This window comes from Melospiza georgiana, chromosome 4, assembly GCF_028018845.1.
Source record: "Melospiza georgiana isolate bMelGeo1 chromosome 4, bMelGeo1.pri, whole genome shotgun sequence".
Lineage (NCBI taxonomy): Eukaryota > Metazoa > Chordata > Aves > Passeriformes > Passerellidae > Melospiza > Melospiza georgiana.
In genome coordinates, this window is record NC_080433.1 from 28,729,048 (window position 1) to 28,745,469 (window position 16,422).

Consider the following 16,422-nt stretch of genomic DNA (forward strand, 5'->3'; position numbering starts at 1 on the left):
AAAAGGAGGAGAAAGAAAGAGGGTAAGATACCATACACAAACGAAGTAAGAAAAGTATCTAATCTTCAATTCAGAGAAAGATGTCAGAGAATTAGATTTAGAGGACTTACCCAGAAACATTGAAGGAGTTAAATGTATCTAACCTGGCTAAACAGCACTTAAGAGGGCACATGACAGGCACACGGATTTGAAGAGTCACCCGGAAAGACGTAGAGTAGTACTGCCACTGGCTCAGGTCCTGTTCTGTGTATTAAGATTTATGTTAACACACTGCAAAGATTTTACTTCCCATTGTAACTGGGACGGTTCTCAGTCTGACAGTTCCACAGTTCTGGAGAGGGCTCACTCCCTACTTCATGCATGGTGTGCAGAAGGGAAGTGCTTAAGGTTGTTAGAGTAGAAACATATTAGCAGCTGTATCTGCCCTAGCAGCATTTTGACAGTGTACTTTCCCTAATTTTAAGAGATTGCAGCATCCTTCTGGAAGTGTACGGACAAAAGTGTATTTCAAAAGAGTCATTAATCTTAAAAACATTTTTGCATCAGTTAAACTACAGAATAAATAAATGTCAAGCATGCATTACATGTTTTCCCTTGGGTCTGCTTGTTGCCACCATTACACCAACTAACCATTCCATGAGCTTTTTTTGATTCCCAGCACCCCCTCTTGCCCCCAGCCAGGATGGGGGTTGTCAGAGCTCAAGTTAAACATTTCACCAGAACTGGACAGTGTTTAGTCTTCAGAGTCACATTTTTGACTTGAAGTTCATGCTTAACATGTGGTCTCTCTTCTCCTGTAGTGTTTGTAGTGGGCATCAGTTGAAATCAACACATATCCCTGCAGGGAGGAGAACAGTCATGGACATACTGTGAATTAAAATGAACCCGTTATTTTGGGGTTTCTTAATTTCAAATTGATCTTGGTGTTTAAGGTCCAAAAATCTACTGAGAAGAGCTGAACCTTGGAAGTAACAAGTTTTATTCAACTCTGTCCTTTGAACTTTGCAAAAGGACTCTATCTTTCCCTGGGTGCTATCCCTTTGCACCATGTTAGCGACAGAAGGGAATCTAAAGATCATACAGCCTACTCAGGAAGGTTCATCTGAGCCTTGAGGCAATTCGGCAAGGATCACAAGGGATTACCTAATTTGTGCCACTTAAGAATTAGCCATTTAATCTAAACTTGTCCTTAAAGCTTCCCCCAGTGTCAGCACATACAGAGCAATGAGCCTGCAGAGAGCAGCTCATCATAGTCACAGAATCACAGAATGGGTGGGGCTGGAAATGACCTTAAAGACCATCCAGTTCCAACCCCCTGTCATGGGCAGGGACACCTTCCACTAGATCAGGTAGCTCAAAGCACCATCCAGCCTGTCTATGAAAAGTAAGAATTGTTTTTCTTCCTGTTGACCATAGCCATCAGACTGGGACTGGAAACTCTAGAACTAGAGCCTAAACTCTAGCCTTTAAATGGGAATCTCATTCACTTTGGTAGGGCATAGCAATTCTGTGTTGTCTCTCATTCCCTTGTTACTGATGAGAAGATTGGTGAGAGAACATGAGGGGGGAACGGGCACCGCAGAATCACTAAAATCCTTCATTCACAATTAGTCTATAAGACTGTTGACAGTGAGTGCCACTGAAATCAGTGTCTGAGCAATTATTTTTTGTAGGGAACCAGGTATGTGGGAGGCAAAGAACAATTAAAATCAACCTTTGCATTTCCTTTCCTGAGTTGTGTTTTGTGCTTAACCTCTAACAAAGATTTAGAAGTCTCTGCAAAGAAAAACTTCAAAAAAACTGAAAATAACTTTGAGAAGTTGTTAAGCAAGCGGAGAAATGCAGAAGGCTTACTCATTTTCTGGGCATTAATTTGTCAGCAATGCCCTTGTACTGACTGGTTACCTAGCAACATTCTGTATGCTCAAACTAAGGGCTAGTTTTGGAGAAGGATAACCAGAAGGCAAAAAATATTTTCTGAGAGCTCACTAGCTACTTTTGGCTACTAGCCTCAGTCATTATCACCAATTAACAAAATCCGGGCATCCTAGATTTCTCTAGGATTCTCCTAGAATTCTCCTCCCTCTCATATTCCAAGTATTCAACAAAACTGTGAGATAGCAATAACTCTAATTTGATGTGGTTGGCCAAACTTGAACAATACGTCAAGCCTGTTTTAACACTCAATTCCAACTTAGAAGGCTGAAGAAGTTGTACAGTTGATCACTTCATAGTTTTATAATCAGTTCTAACTTTTCCTCTCAAAGAAAGATATATTTGTTTCTAATAAAATTTTACCATTACTAGGGACCTCATTTTAAACTCATTTTTATTAGTTAAGTAGCTCCAACACAGCAAATTTCTGGCACTGAAGAAAGTAAATAAATGCCTAGGGGAAAAAAAAAAAAGTAAAAAGAGAGATAACCTTTTATAAAGGAAAATCTTTCATAAGTATCAAAATCTCACCTGTACAATTGTAATGTGAGGTCTTGTCAAGGTAACATTGGCCAGATTGGGAAGAGGGAATCCTTTTGACAGTTTAGCTTAAAAAAAGAGACAAATGATGATTTAGGTATGCATTAGAAAGATAATAAACTCTTGCCCTTCAACAACACTGTTCATCCAGAGACTTGTAGGTCATTTATAACAATTAGCCTCTTAGTCTTCACAAGCAAGCCTGGGAGGCTGCTAAGATGCTCATTTAGCAATGGGAAAAAAAGAATTACAAGTGCTTCTCTCTTGGCAGAGTGTTGCAGCCAAACCAAGGATTTCATGTTCAACACATTACATACTAAGTGCTTTGTCCCTAATGATCCCTGAGGGATTATTAATACAGCTCTACCATCATTAGGACCTGCTCCCATTTGTATCCATTAGATAAAGAAGGTGATGTTCTTCCCAGTATAGAGGGCTGACACAAAGCTCTATCTCCCTCCAGGGCCTTAAATAAGATTTATGAGAGGCAAAAGCTCTGTTCTGGTCTAATAAAAAGGAATACATTTCACATATAGTGGCCTCAGGCAGGTGTGCAGATGAGAGAGATTTTGCTTTTCTCCCTGATGCATCAGGACCACCTAGCCTGAGATGAAGGCAGATGAATTTTTGATTTCCTAGTAATTTTTGCCCTTTTTACAGAACAGTGAGAGCGAGCACTGACACCCCTACAATATTTGCCTTCCACTGCTTACTGGCAAATGGTCATTTTCTACTCCAAGTTAATGGGAGCTGACAACTTAATCAGAAAGTCAGTAGAAGTTCCTAGAATAACCCATTCTGATGGAAGCTTTTTAGTTGATGCTGAAATACAGCTTTACCATTAGCTGATGGAATTACTTCAGTTTGGAAAATGTAAGATAGGATGTTCTCCAGAAGTAAGACCTGCCACAGACAAGAAAACCGAGTTAGCCATCATTTCCTGATAGTGGAAGAGCTGTTGTGCCCTAATCCTGAGTAGAGTTAGTAGGCTTTTAATCAACTTCCAGTTCTCTTTTGGCCTCAAGAGTCATAAGCTCAAGTGAACTTCAGATCTTAAGGTTTTGGAATGATGCAAAGGAAGTGAGATGCAAAATGCAAATGTATTTCATTATGCTTGGCCAACATTTTAATTTAAAACAGTCTATTTGCTTTATTTGTGAGATAATTTATCATCAATAGCAAAGCAGGACTAGAACAGTTTTAATCCTTTCTCCTCCGCTACTCTGAACTGATTGATTATACTGAGAATGAAATGACTCTGTGGGGGCAGAGTTTTCCCCTGCAAGGCTACAACTGCACTGTTTCAGGCACCTGAGGGAAATATCTTGACTCCCTCTCCTTGCCAGAATTCTGAGCACCTTGATGAGCATCCACGGAGTGCCTGTGCCTCAGCCATCCCTGTGACCATTGGATGGCGCTCTGCTCTGCTGCTACAGCTCAGCTCTGCTCTGTCTCACCCTGATGATTCGAGAGATCTCTTCTACTGCAGCCGGGGCAACTACAGAATGTCTCATTTGCACAGCACTAGCTTGCCCCAAGGAGTTCACTTTTAACTCTTTGGGGCAAGAATAGAGAGGTGGCTGCCAGAAGACAGGAAGAGAGCCATTTGGGAATGAAGCCAAATGATTTAGAAATACTGATAAAATTTAGCTGCTTACTCTTTAGCCTTGATATCACTGATATTCTTAGTTTGCATTTCCTATATGCTTCAACTACTTGCTTACCTCAAAAGAGCCAACACTGGAGTGGGCTAGGGAGAACTGGATCCTGAGAGAAAGAAGTGAAACAAGATAAGTCACTAAGAAAGGATAAACACAGTTATTCTAATCATGTGCAGTCATGCTGTAGAGCTCCAGGTCTTAGGAAGCATCTGTACAGAGATTTTTTTTTTAAGCACTTTCACCCATTGCATATTGCTAGATACAGAAAGATGTGGTTTTCTTGGGGCATTGATGAGCATCCATGCAAGAGTGTGCTAGAAGGGCTGCAGCCAGCAGTTTGAGTGTGCTTCTCCCTCTGTACTGTTCTGGAAATCCTACTGACAATTGATTTTACCAAGGACTTGTAGGGTGTCAGGTATTTTCCAAAGATTTTGGTACATCTGCATAATGCTTTCATGTCAGTCTTACCAGGAGGGAAGGATCTGTTTATTGTGTTGTGCTGCTGCTACTGATGGCTTTCTTGCTACTGCCTCTGTATCCAAAATGAAATACTTATTCCCTAAGTTACTCTTGTATCCAACAAAAGATTTCTGAGTTTCCTCAGCACCAGTACCTGAGTTCTCAAGGCCAGCTTCCAGCACACTCTTGATTTTCCTCTTAAAAATTACTGCAGAAAATGCTAACAGCACTATCCTCCTTAAATTCCTAACATCCCTCTGCCCTGATGAACTCTGCATGTTCTTAACCCCGTGTCTTTTTTAGGGACTTTTATGAAATTGGAGTCCCAATTCCCAGTTGTGAGGTCTTGGTATACAGAGCTTCTTCTCCATGAAGTGTGACATGTTAGATGTGTAAATGGCCTAGCCTCTGGTTTCCAGCTTTCTGAACCTTCCAAGTTGCAGGACTTCAGTTGGTGAATGTCTGCAGTAAGAATATCTGCATAGGGGACCTGCAGGGGCCCAGGTTCTTTACTGTGCCCTGGACTGCTCTGACATTCTTTAGTGGCACAGGTTGTCTAGAAAGCCATGACATCTTGCCAGCCAGAAAGTGATGAGGGAAACTCAGATGATTTATGGTCATCAAAACTGCCCGACATGCTTAGTTTATCTAGCTCAGAGGGGAGAGTAAATGTAAAAAGAAGGGAAGTCTAGTGAGACACTTCCCTGCAGTAGTCCACTGGTGGGAAGCCCCTTGGGGCCATTGCACTTGTCAGAGAGAAGCTTCCTGCCTCCTCTAAACTGTACAAGTGCTGCCAGATTAAGAGAATCTAATGCAGGTGAATTTACTAGCAAAACTTATTTACAATTATCTGATCAAACTAATGTTGGGATTGCTAACATTTTTTTCCAAAGGAAATCTTTTTCATCCCAGGTTGGATTACCTGTTCAAACACAGCAAGCCCATCATTTTCTGATCAAATATATTCAGGGAAATGCTGGTGTTGGCTGCCTGCAGAATAAAGAAACCATGGATTACCAGACATAAAAAACCCCAGGACCCTTTCTGTGAATTAGTCACAAACACATAAATACCATCTTTTCAGTGATGCATGGAAGCTGTTTTAGGTAAATGCAGCTTTCTCATTGCAAGGCTGCACACAGCAAATGTCTGTTCATTTGAATGGCATTGACAAGAGCTGAAATGGGGGTAATGAGATGTCATTAATCAAAGCCATGAACAAGATGCCAAGAGGCATGACTCACACTTGCAGAACTGTCATTGCAGAGAACAAAACCTTGCTTAATCAGAGCCACTACATGTTGGGAATTTTGTCCATCTGTAGGAAAATGTTCTTTGCCACAGAAATGTCCTGTAGGTTAGTTGAGGTCATGCCTATACCTGTGACTAAGGGGAATGTGCATGTTTAAGTACTAGAAATTTGGCATTTTCTTTGTTTCTTGTACAGAGTTTTAAAAGAAGGAAGGAACAAACGTATTTAAATATGTTTAAATATGCGTTAAATGTCACCTTGTTTGTTGTACTTACTATGTTCAGTGTGAACAGAGACTGGGTGGTTGAGTCTGGCAGAATGGCCAACACCTCCACAGAGCCCTGAATTTCTGCTGTGAAGGAATCCTGCTGTAAGCTGATGGTGGGGATTTCAGTAGACATTAGCTTCAACATCACTGGGTAGGGTGTAATTGAATATTTAGCTACCTGTAAGATTCAAAGACAAAAAAAAAAAACAAAAAAAAAAACCCAAACATTTTTTCTCATAGAATGGATCAGAATACTGCATTTTCTCACTTTTGAAGCAATATTTTTTAAGTGTTTCCTTATGATGAGGTTAAGGACAGCTGTTAACATAAGATTCTTTCAGGTAAGCAGGAAATAAAGGTTTTCTGTGGTACTAAATTAACAGTATTGGCCACTCAGAAATGCAGTGAAAAGTTCCTTCCACTTGAGGAATACAAATTTTTCCATATTATTTCAAGAGAAATTGAATACTAGCTTGTGGACAGAGGAGATAAATGGACCCTGAATGTGGTATTTAGTCACACAATAAAAGAGCTCAGGAGTCATTCACTTTGAAATTCACCCATCTCAGGAGATGGGTTCCTCCTCAGCACTGTCCTCAGAGGAGCCTCACTCTGTTCATTGCCTAAAGAGTGAACAGGCTCACAAAGTTCAATATTTGAAACAGAGGGGATGGAGTATTTGCATCAATGCTCATGGCATTTTATGGAGAACATCATACATGCCTACCCTTGGAGAATTCTTATATTTCTGAGGCAGGAACTTAATAACATCTGGGAAGCAAACAAGAATGTGAAGTACTTTGAACTATTAGTTTGATTTCACCCATCCTCTGCATTCATAGCCTAGGGGTTCTTCTCCTCATTTTGGTTTCTCATCCTGTCTCAGAAGGCTGGTTGAAACCATGCATGCTCATATTCTCTGTCCTGTTATACTCATCTCCTTCACCTAAAATAAATGGAAATCCTGTGCATCTGCCTTGGCTGTTCCATAGTATGTAATGTTTCCTGTCCATCTGTTAGCTCATTTTCCTGCACATGGTTCCTTCCCAGGTTTTCTGCTCATCAGTCACAGGTCAGCAGCAAAGTAAAGAGAACTAAGCAGGTTTGGGGAGGAGAAAGGTGATTTTTCTGAGCTGAGACCGCTCTTGGATACCTCTCAAAGCGGGACTCATGACTGGAAGCTTTTTCTTGCATGGAGCTGGTTTTAGGTAGGAACAGCTGTGGCTTGGGCATGGTGCCCAGAGAAAAGATTGATGTGCAAGGTTATGGGCCAAGATTATGTTTGGTAACAGTGCAAGTCATTCAACTCATCGTGGGGTGGGAAGTGACAAGGCCCATCTGCTCTGCTGTTACAAGGCACATGTGTGCCTGATTCTCCTGTGCAGGAGCCCTGCTGGCCCCAGAAGCCTTTGGGATACACCAGTAGTGAGGTGTCTTGACACCCACACTGGGTGGCTTCCCTGAGACTTTGTGAAAGTAATGATACTCACCTCAGGGATGATACTGCTAAATATCTCTGTGTTTATATTAAAATAGCTGCAAGTCTGAAGGAGAAAATAAAAGAGAGAAAACAAATTAGTTACCAGATTTGACCTTCATGGTCAGCTTTTCTCTAAATGCATTATTACAGTCATTTCAATTAATCTTTGATTTTGTTCCTGTCAGAAATATTCCTAAGAGACTCGGTATATTTAAAGCAGCTTCCCAATAACACATGCCAAAATAATCCCTCAGAAAGCAAATTCTTAACATCATTATAGTTTGGGCTGCAGTCTATAGGTTTTGGGACATACTGAACCTCCTGCAGTCAGGCTAGCCAAGTCAGGCAGCCTTCAAGCCGCAGATGCTGTGCTTTGACATATGCTTTGCTTACAAGGCCCCTGTAGTATTTTCATTCTAAGAAAATCCCTTAGAAAGCAGCCAATGAAGCTGCAAAATTCTCCAGAGCTGATCTCTTGTCCCTGTTAGAGAAGTCTGTGCCTCAGGTCTACAAACCCCTTATTTTTTGGCAGTATTTGGTTCTTGGCTCAGTGGAACTTGGCATGCCTGGCTGTGGCCTGAGGCATCTATATAGAGTGTAAGTAAAAGAGAATAACAGTACCCTAGTATTTATAATCTTCTGTCCCAGGACTCTACAGACCAACTGAGAGCTTTATGTGGCCACATACTGACATCTGGCAGGTCAAAGCCCTAACTGAGCCACTCTGAGCCCATTCCTCTGTGTCCCGCTCACCTCCTCTGCAATGGTCATGTTGAAGGCCCCTGCGGTGTAGTAAGCAAATGAGGAGCTCTGAAAGAAATACTCAGAGAAGGCAAGGTACAGCATGGAGTCACTTTGGTCTGGGATTGTGAAGGAAGCTGCCATGTAGGGAGAGTCAGTGTGGTTTCCAGCTGGGAAGACTATGCCCTAAATGTTATTGTCAGAGGTAAAGAAAACAGAGTCAAAATATAACTTCACCATGACTGCAGACAATGAATGGTACTTTCCTTGACTTTGCCCTGGCTATTCATTTGGTATATAAATGAGTATGCAGGCTTTGTAGTACACCCTGAAGGCTTGGTGCTTTCAAGCAGGTGGTGAAGGCAAGTTCCAGCATTTGGACATCTTCACAGATCCTCATCCTCATGCCCAAGATCTGTCTTTTGTGATGCTGGTCACCAAGGACAGTCTGTCACCTCAGACCACCCTCTATATTAAGGGTCTAAATATTGCATTAAGAACATGACTAGTGGTCCTCCTTTCTCCTTTTCTCATCTCTAGGAATTTAAATCTGAGAACTGCTGCTTAAGAGCTATCTAATGGTCTCAATTACAGAATTATTCTGTAAAACCAGGGGTCTTTCTTGGTCAAAATCAGCACTGTATTGTGCCCAGAATCAAGTTGATAACTTGTTTAGACAAAAGGCTTATAAGAGAGCAAAGTTGTGTCAGACAAACCTAAAATGCCTATGTTGTCTTCTGCATTAGCCATCATATTGGCCAAACCTTGCAGATCTAATACTTCCAAATGCATACAGATGAAACAAAAAAGTAAATCAGTAAAACTGATTGGAAGTGATGAAGACATTTAAAGTTTAAAGTTTTTTATGTCCATTTTATTAGTTCTGTTTCTGTTTAATCTCAAATGTATTTTGTCTGTCTTTATTTTCTCATCTAGCTCTAAAGTTCCTATTGTCTTTTAAGGACTATCAAAATGCTTACAAGGTACTGAATCACAGTAGATGACCTCTCTGTTCAATCCTCACTTGCTGGAATTACCAGTCTTTGTATATTTCCCCACTTATGTGGAAGAGTAGCTCTTGGAACAGCCATGATTTTACATCTTTAGTTTGACACAATTCCCTGCTTAAAATCCAGCTGCTGCAATACTCAGAGTTTGACAGCAGCTGCACAGCTGGTGTGCTGAGACCAGTGTCTACCACACAAGCAGATACTAACTTTTTGTTCCTTTTTTGTTTCCCCCTCTCTTATTTCCCTGTTGTCCTTTTTTTAATACTTAATTTGTAGGATCTTTGTGACAAGACTGCCTTTTCATTTGGCCATTGTAAAGAACCAAGCACAAGGCAGCTTAAACTTAATGAAGGATCGCAGATACTATAACAATGACAACTACCCTCAATCAAATCACCTTATACAGAATGACAATGAAGTCATTTTAGAATCAGGAATTAGTCAGATTTTTTCAGTACATAAGGAGATTTTTTCCCTAATTTGAAATAAACTTTCAAGTCTACAGACTCAGCAGCATTCCTTGGGCTCCCATGCTTTTGAAAGGGTCTTCTGCCTTCCCATTCAAGAAGCTAGGGGCTTAATTCTTGCTCTGATAGTCTTGCTCTTTCTTCTCTCTCATCCAACAGCAGACATACCAAGTTAGTCCCATGTATAGAAATATTATCCTGACTGACTGAACAATGAAGTCCCAGCTATAATCAGCAGTGAGAGAAAGATGAGGTTTAATAACTTTTTTCTTTCCTTTCCCTTTCTCTTTTCTTCTGTCTTGCTTAGTCTTTAACTGCACTCTATTTTTTACAACCAGCTCAACAGCAGTTTAAATAAAAGAATGTGGCTTTTAAAGAATTCATTGCACAACAGGATTGTTACAAATTATTACTGTAACAAATTCAATAATGCTTTGAAATGTCTGTCTTCTCAGATGGTGAGCCTTTGTGTTCAGAACAACAACCATGGCCACCTTAGAAAGCGTCTCATAGAATAATGGAACCCACAGCAATGTAGGCAAAAAGCACTACAGGTAACTACCTTTAAGTCCAGGTCAATGAATGTTTGGAATACTGCTGGCAAGCCACTTAAGGAGTAGTCTACTTCAGCCAAATCATCAATCTGCATTACAGCTGTAAGAGTAGTATATAAGAAACAGAATATTACAAAAACATAGAAATAATTGTATGTATGCATAATTACAATTACATAATTTTATGTATACTTGAAACTAAGTCAAACTATGTATACTTAAAACTAAGTCTTTTCTGAAAGAGAATGACACAAATTGTTCCAGAGAGTAGGGAAAAACCCAACCAGGGACGTCCTAATATGCATTCTTACCTAAGATTTGATGTTTCTACTGAGACTTTATGTAAAGTGCCTTCTCCAGTTTGTCTATTGTTTTCTCATTGTGGAAAGTAAGTTTGGTCTAACCCCAAAAAGGAGATGGCCATATCAGTGCCTCAGGGCATAAGGAGGTGTTGGGATTTCTTGTCGAGCAGTTTTAAGAGCATCCCAAGTAGCTGTAACTTGCAAGTAATTTCCCAGGAGAGTGCCTGATCTGCTTAGATACCTGTTTTGCGCATGGTATCTGAGCAACACTTTGGGTGTCTTAAATGCCTGCAAATGTAACTCAAAGTAGCTCAAGTGAGAAGGCTTTTGCAAAGGAGCTTTTTCATTTTGTCTCTGGCAAGTCTGATAAATAGGTAAGTAAAACTTAATTTCCAGTCAGACTAGGAGAACAGACTTCAGCTTATAAAGTGCTGTGTGTGCAGGAGGACTTGGAGCATGGTAAAGGAAAACTGTCTTAGCAGTACTGTGTGGCCTCTAAGTGGCATTTCTCACAACAGAAGTGCACACTGCCACACCTGCAAGTTGAGAATTGCTACCAAGTCCTTGGCTCTTAGAAACACATATTTCTTGCACAAGTAGCCCAGCCTTTAGTTAACTGTGGTTCTGTATGCAAGGGAGCAGATAGAGCAGAGGGACTGATACCACTCCTGGAGGCATTGCTAAGCAGCTGCTGTTAAGGAAGGGGCAGAATTTCACTGATCAGAAGAGAGAAAACAGAAGGAAAAGGTATCACTGATGACTCACCATTCGGTGATCGGAGGTCTCCATCTATCAACTGGATCCCAGCTCTGATATTGGGACATGACTACAATAAAAGCACACTCAAGTTATTGCCTGATTACCATGGATGCATAAGCACCTCTTACATGTGTGCTAGCAGATCTTTCTGCTGCATGACACACACTGCAGTATTTGTTTATCAAAACACCTCATCTGGCTTCTCTTTACCTAACTGGATCCCCAAGGTTTCTGCTTGGTGCAATGCGAGTGTGTTGTATGTCAGAGCTACAAAAGAGAGGGATGTTTCTAGAGGCAGCCTGGTGGGGGTGACAAAACCACAGCCTTAAATAGTGCGAGGACAGATCTCATACTGGTGCCACACGAGAGATCTCAGAATTGTGGAATCATTTAGCTTGGAAAAGACATTTAAGATCAGTGAGTCCAAGTGTAAATCCCTGGACAGAATGACAGCCATCTCAAGCTCTGTTTCCTCTCAGTGGCCCTGGGCAGGCTGTCACCAGAGCTACTCACCCCTTTGCTACAATGAAGTTGAAATGTCATACTATCAGTTGATGTACTATAATTTCTCTATGTATTGCCCATACTGGGCAATATGTTTTGTCTGCCAAGCATAAAAATAACCCAAGCCCCAGGATGCCTGTAGGTACACAGGCAGGGACTTATTCTGCATTGTAATGGAAAAAATAACTACATTATCCATCCCTATTGCTACTGTGGTTGAACATAGCTGTGTCAGTATCTTGGCTATGAACCTGTCACTTTATCTGGAATCATTTCTGGCTGGCAAAATGATGACTGTGCTGATCAGACCAGAATAGGACTATTACAGGATTATTTTTCTAGTTCTTCCTTTGCCAAGTTCACAGCACTGACTTGTGACTGCTATCCTCCTTACACCCCTCCCCTACACAATGTGAAAAGCTTACATTAGTGACCAAGCTCCTGTGAATGGGTTTCTTCAGATACTTGATAAAGAAGTTATACAGGAAGCTAGAGGGAAGGAAGAAGGCAATTAATGGGTCAAGTACTATGGTCACTAAGAGGAAATCAGGTATCTCTGCAGAACATGAATTTAATGGCCTCTTAGTGTGATATTCTATTACACATGGGACCTTTCTGAAATGTAAAATCTGTCAGAGAGCCACCATTTAGAAGATGATCATTTCAGCACTATGCATGTCAGCCTGGGTTAATTAATATTTATTAAACATGGATTTCTTCAGAAGACCACCATCTTATATGTACAAAATGGTCTCTGCACTAGGAACTTCCAAAACAAGTAAAAATAAACAAACAAAAACAACCCCCCCAAACAGGTGACAAGACAGTGAGAGAAATACAAGAAAATAATGAGATGCTGTTTCATGGGGCTGTATCCAGAGGATTCATAGAGAGTCTGCTTCTGTTCAATTTTGATAGCACTGTGAGTAGGAGGAGTGAAGCATAGTACAACCTCATAACTTCTACCTAGAGTTGAAGATTAGAGCAGAAGTTTGAAAGTGCTGAAGAAGCACAAGGGATTGTTTGATTCCGTCTTTATCTTCTACTGTGTGTAAATACAAGGCCAAATATCAATGCTGGCCATTTTAATGCTGTATTGGGGCCCCAGTTCTCACCTGTGGTGCCTTATGATGCCTAAAAGCAGTTCTGTGTGCCCTAATTTATAAAGCTGTTGCTGTGCCATTCACTGATAGTTATTTTGTGAGAATGTTTATACAGATCTCTTCCACTTACCCAGTTTTCCCATTCAGCTTGATATCTACATCACCAGGAGTTGTCTGGCAGCTGGTGAGGGCTATTGATGTAGGGCCTGCATTATCCAGGGGTGTTGAAAGGATTGCAGTAACAAACACTTTTGAAATGTGCACTGTGCCTCTTCCACTGTCTTTGCTGCATCAAGTGAAAAAAATAAAAACTGAAAAAAATTCACCTCTTCACTATGGAATTGCCTGGTGATGTGGACCCATGGCTGGTGCTGGTCACTGCCTGTGCCGGGTTCCTGCCAGTGAGGGCACTGTGACTCCTGCTGTGCCACCCCCTCAGCTCCCAGGGCCCTTCCCCTGCATGCAGCCCTGCTGTCCCTGGCAGAAGGGCAGGTCAGAGACTCCTGTAATTCAGTCAGTTTAGCAATACAGGTAATGTGAGGAAGAGGGATTTCTTTGCTCTGAAACAGCCTGGGACTAGGAAGGTGTGGAGATTGCTCTAAGGATATTTACATTTGCTCATCCATTTTCCACCAGCTTTTGAACTGTATCTCTTGGTGGCATAACAGAGGGTTTCCAATAGTGTGACTGCACTATGAGGGTTTATTATACTAGACTGTGATCCATCACACTACAGTTTTTCTAAATGTGTCATTAGCTGGCAGGCTGGACAATGACAGCATTCAGCTAGAGCAGCAGTCCTGTGCTATTTGCAGCAGTGCTTCTCAGCCATGGGCTCTTTATCAGTGCTGATGTCTGAGGGTGCAGGGGCTGTCTCCCACCAGCAGACCTGTCAGAAGCACCAGTCTGTGCTCCTGGGTTACTCCTGCCAGCTGATAAAGAGCACCTTTACAATGAAGGGGTCACAAGAATAAACTAAAATTTGCATTTTTGTATTATCCATCAAGAAAAATTGATGAACATGCAAAGCTGTACATACAACATCCAGGTCCTTATGTTCCAGTTCATATCAATGGTTAGAGAAGCATTTCCAATCACCAGTTTTATCCCAGACCCTGGTAGGAGGGAGATGGAAGCACTGGGTAATTCTACAGCAGTAACATGTATCCTAGACCATGAAAGAGAAAAGGGAGAGAAAAAATTTTTTAAAATGGCTTTAATAAGTCAAAATGAACACAAAACAAGATTCAAATTTCAGTCAAACACAATTTGCCCCCAGAGAGAATACTTACCTTGAGATGTTGTATTTGACATTACCAAGCCCAAATTTCTCATGGCCAGTCAAATCGGGGAAATGCTCCTTCTCCATATTCTGCTTCAGGATTTCCAGCCCAACCTCTCTGGCTACAGGAAAACAATGATCAGTTCAGTTGCCTTTGACGGTGCCTGGGAGTTTGGAGTTATGTGTTTCTGGCTTAGGAAATGTGATGGACACAGAATCAGCAAGAAGGTGGTATCTCACTTGAGACATGGCAGTGCTGTTTCAGGTCTCACTCCTAGCCATGGCAAGAGCTGAACTAACTGGCTCAATCTCTGAGGTCAGGTGAACCTTGATATGATGTACAATGCTGTCAAGCAGATTACTGACTTTGCTCTGTTGTGCTCTTAAATTTTCCTTTATAGCCTGCCACGGGGTCATTTACTCCCACTGCCCTCTTTCCTTTGTCATATCAGTATTGAAGGCAATGCTACTAGCAGCTCTTGATGAGAGCATCACACATACCATACTCCAGCCCCTTCTGGGTGATCCTCACTTTGACTCCAGGATTGGCACTCAGTAGCCCACTGAGCAAACTTAAGAGAAGGAGAGGACAGCAAATCTTCAGCATCTTCCTCATTCTTTACAGGACCTGTTAATAAATATTTATAATAATAGCAGAAATTCATGCTGTGTGGTGGTTGCACTCCCTTCCTCCCTACCCCAGACACCAGCTTTCCCTCCAGAATGAAGAAAGTGGAAAGCCCAGCAACCCTGGCAGCAAAGACCACAGACTTGCAAAAAGTAAGCTCTGTGGGGTAGAGGAGAAAAGTCAGCCTGTTCACTGCCATAGAGATTGGGGAAAGTGCTTGGCATACATCCGTCTGGACAAACATTGAACTTCTATGCTGTAAATTGGTGGCTCTACAGGATTCACCACAGGGCTGGTGAATGAGAGAAGCCAATGCCCATCCCAGGGGCTTCTGTGACGAGATTTAAACCAAGATAGAGTTATCTGTATAAATCACAGACCGCATGTAGTGTGGAATTCAGAAGGTCTTGCTTTCAGCAAGGTTTCCCTGGGAGAGTGAGAGAAGCCATCCTGATAGAGAATTTTTAGACAAAACTGGACAAAATCAGAGAATGTGGTTTTTTTCCCCCAGAGCTGGGAACAGCCTTCTATGTAGTTATTTGTCATCTGGGACTGACCTGGCAAACAGGTCACGTTATTATGGTTTTCTTCATTTCCAGCTACTGCACGGATTATAAAGAGCTGAAAGTAGACGAGAGTGTCTTTTCTAGCATTACTTTTACAGATAAATTTTTTTTAGTTACCACAGGACTATGGAAGAGCTGGAATTAAACCCTCTATAAGGAGACAATTGCTTCTTCCCTAATATCTGAATAATTGTTTTGAAATTCCTGCATCTTTCAGTAGCTGCTTCATTGCCAGAGGTAACAATATACCTCAAACCACTAGAATATTTTCAGTCATGATCACAATATAAACAATCTCCAAAATTATGAGAGAATATTGACTTAATTTTTTAACAGTTTCAACCAATCCTGCAGAACACCTTTGCCTTTTAGTATAACTAGCATTTTCTTTTTAAATTTTATCTGACAGATATTGAGAGATGAAAGAAACACACTTCATAGGTAGAACAAAACCAAAAGACTGGAAGGATACATGATTTTGGCCTATGCATAGTTCTCAAACTTTAAAATCTCAAAATTTAACCAGATTTAGCTACATGAGTCCTTCCCAACAAAGCCCCTCCTTGACAAAGAGGAATCACCTTGTATTTTTTTCCATACCTCTCCTCTGAAGGGTGAAGACAAGACCTTTGCTGTAGCAGACCACAAGGCTGAGGATGTTGCAGGGAAAACCTTCTGCAGCCATGAGCCCATCATTTAAAGGAAAGAGCTGCGGGCTTGAAGAGGTGAATTGCTATCACCTTCAGTGGTATCACCTAGGGAGTGGCCTCTGATAACCACATCCCAAGCTATTTTGGACCTTCAGGTAAAATCTAATAAATTTCATTTAGGGATAAGCACAGGACAATGTAAACTGTTGGCTGGGGGTGCTCAGGTGCCAGAATGCAGAGATTGGGGTGGCATGCTGCCTT

The 16,422-nt window shown here is 41.3% G+C and overlaps 1 protein-coding gene across 1 annotated transcript; it reads right to left on the reverse strand.

Moving 5' to 3' along the window:
- Positions 1-772: 772 nt before the first annotated feature.
- On the reverse strand, positions 773-14,924 carry BPIFC (BPI fold containing family C). Its single transcript, XM_058023277.1, has 15 exons — positions 14,819-14,924; positions 14,328-14,439; positions 14,075-14,203; positions 13,166-13,321; positions 12,358-12,421; positions 11,435-11,495; positions 10,376-10,467; positions 8,349-8,522; positions 7,606-7,659; positions 6,123-6,293; positions 5,518-5,585; positions 4,200-4,242; positions 3,315-3,378; positions 2,467-2,543; positions 773-838 (listed from the first exon to the last, which is right to left on the reverse strand). The coding sequence occupies exons 1-15, from the start codon at positions 14,922-14,924 to the stop codon at positions 773-775; spliced, it is 1,437 nt and encodes a 478-aa protein (XP_057879260.1).
- Between the last annotated feature and the right edge of the window lie 1,498 nt (positions 14,925-16,422).

What these genes read in the sequence shown, in the direction of transcription:
- BPIFC (XM_058023277.1), bottom strand. Translation starts at nt 14,924, where the DNA reads ATGCTGAAGATTTGCTGTCCTCTCCTTCTCTTAAGTTTGCTCAGTGGG. An exon ending in ACATGACCATTGCAGAGGAG is followed by an intron (nt 7,660 to 8,348) that starts GTGAGCGGGACA and finishes TTTCTCCTTCAG; the next exon opens with ACTTGCAGCTATTTTAATAT. An exon ending in CTCACATTACAATTGTACAG is followed by an intron (nt 839 to 2,466) that starts GTGAGATTTTGA and finishes TCCTCCCTGCAG; the next exon opens with GGATATGTGTTGATTTCAAC.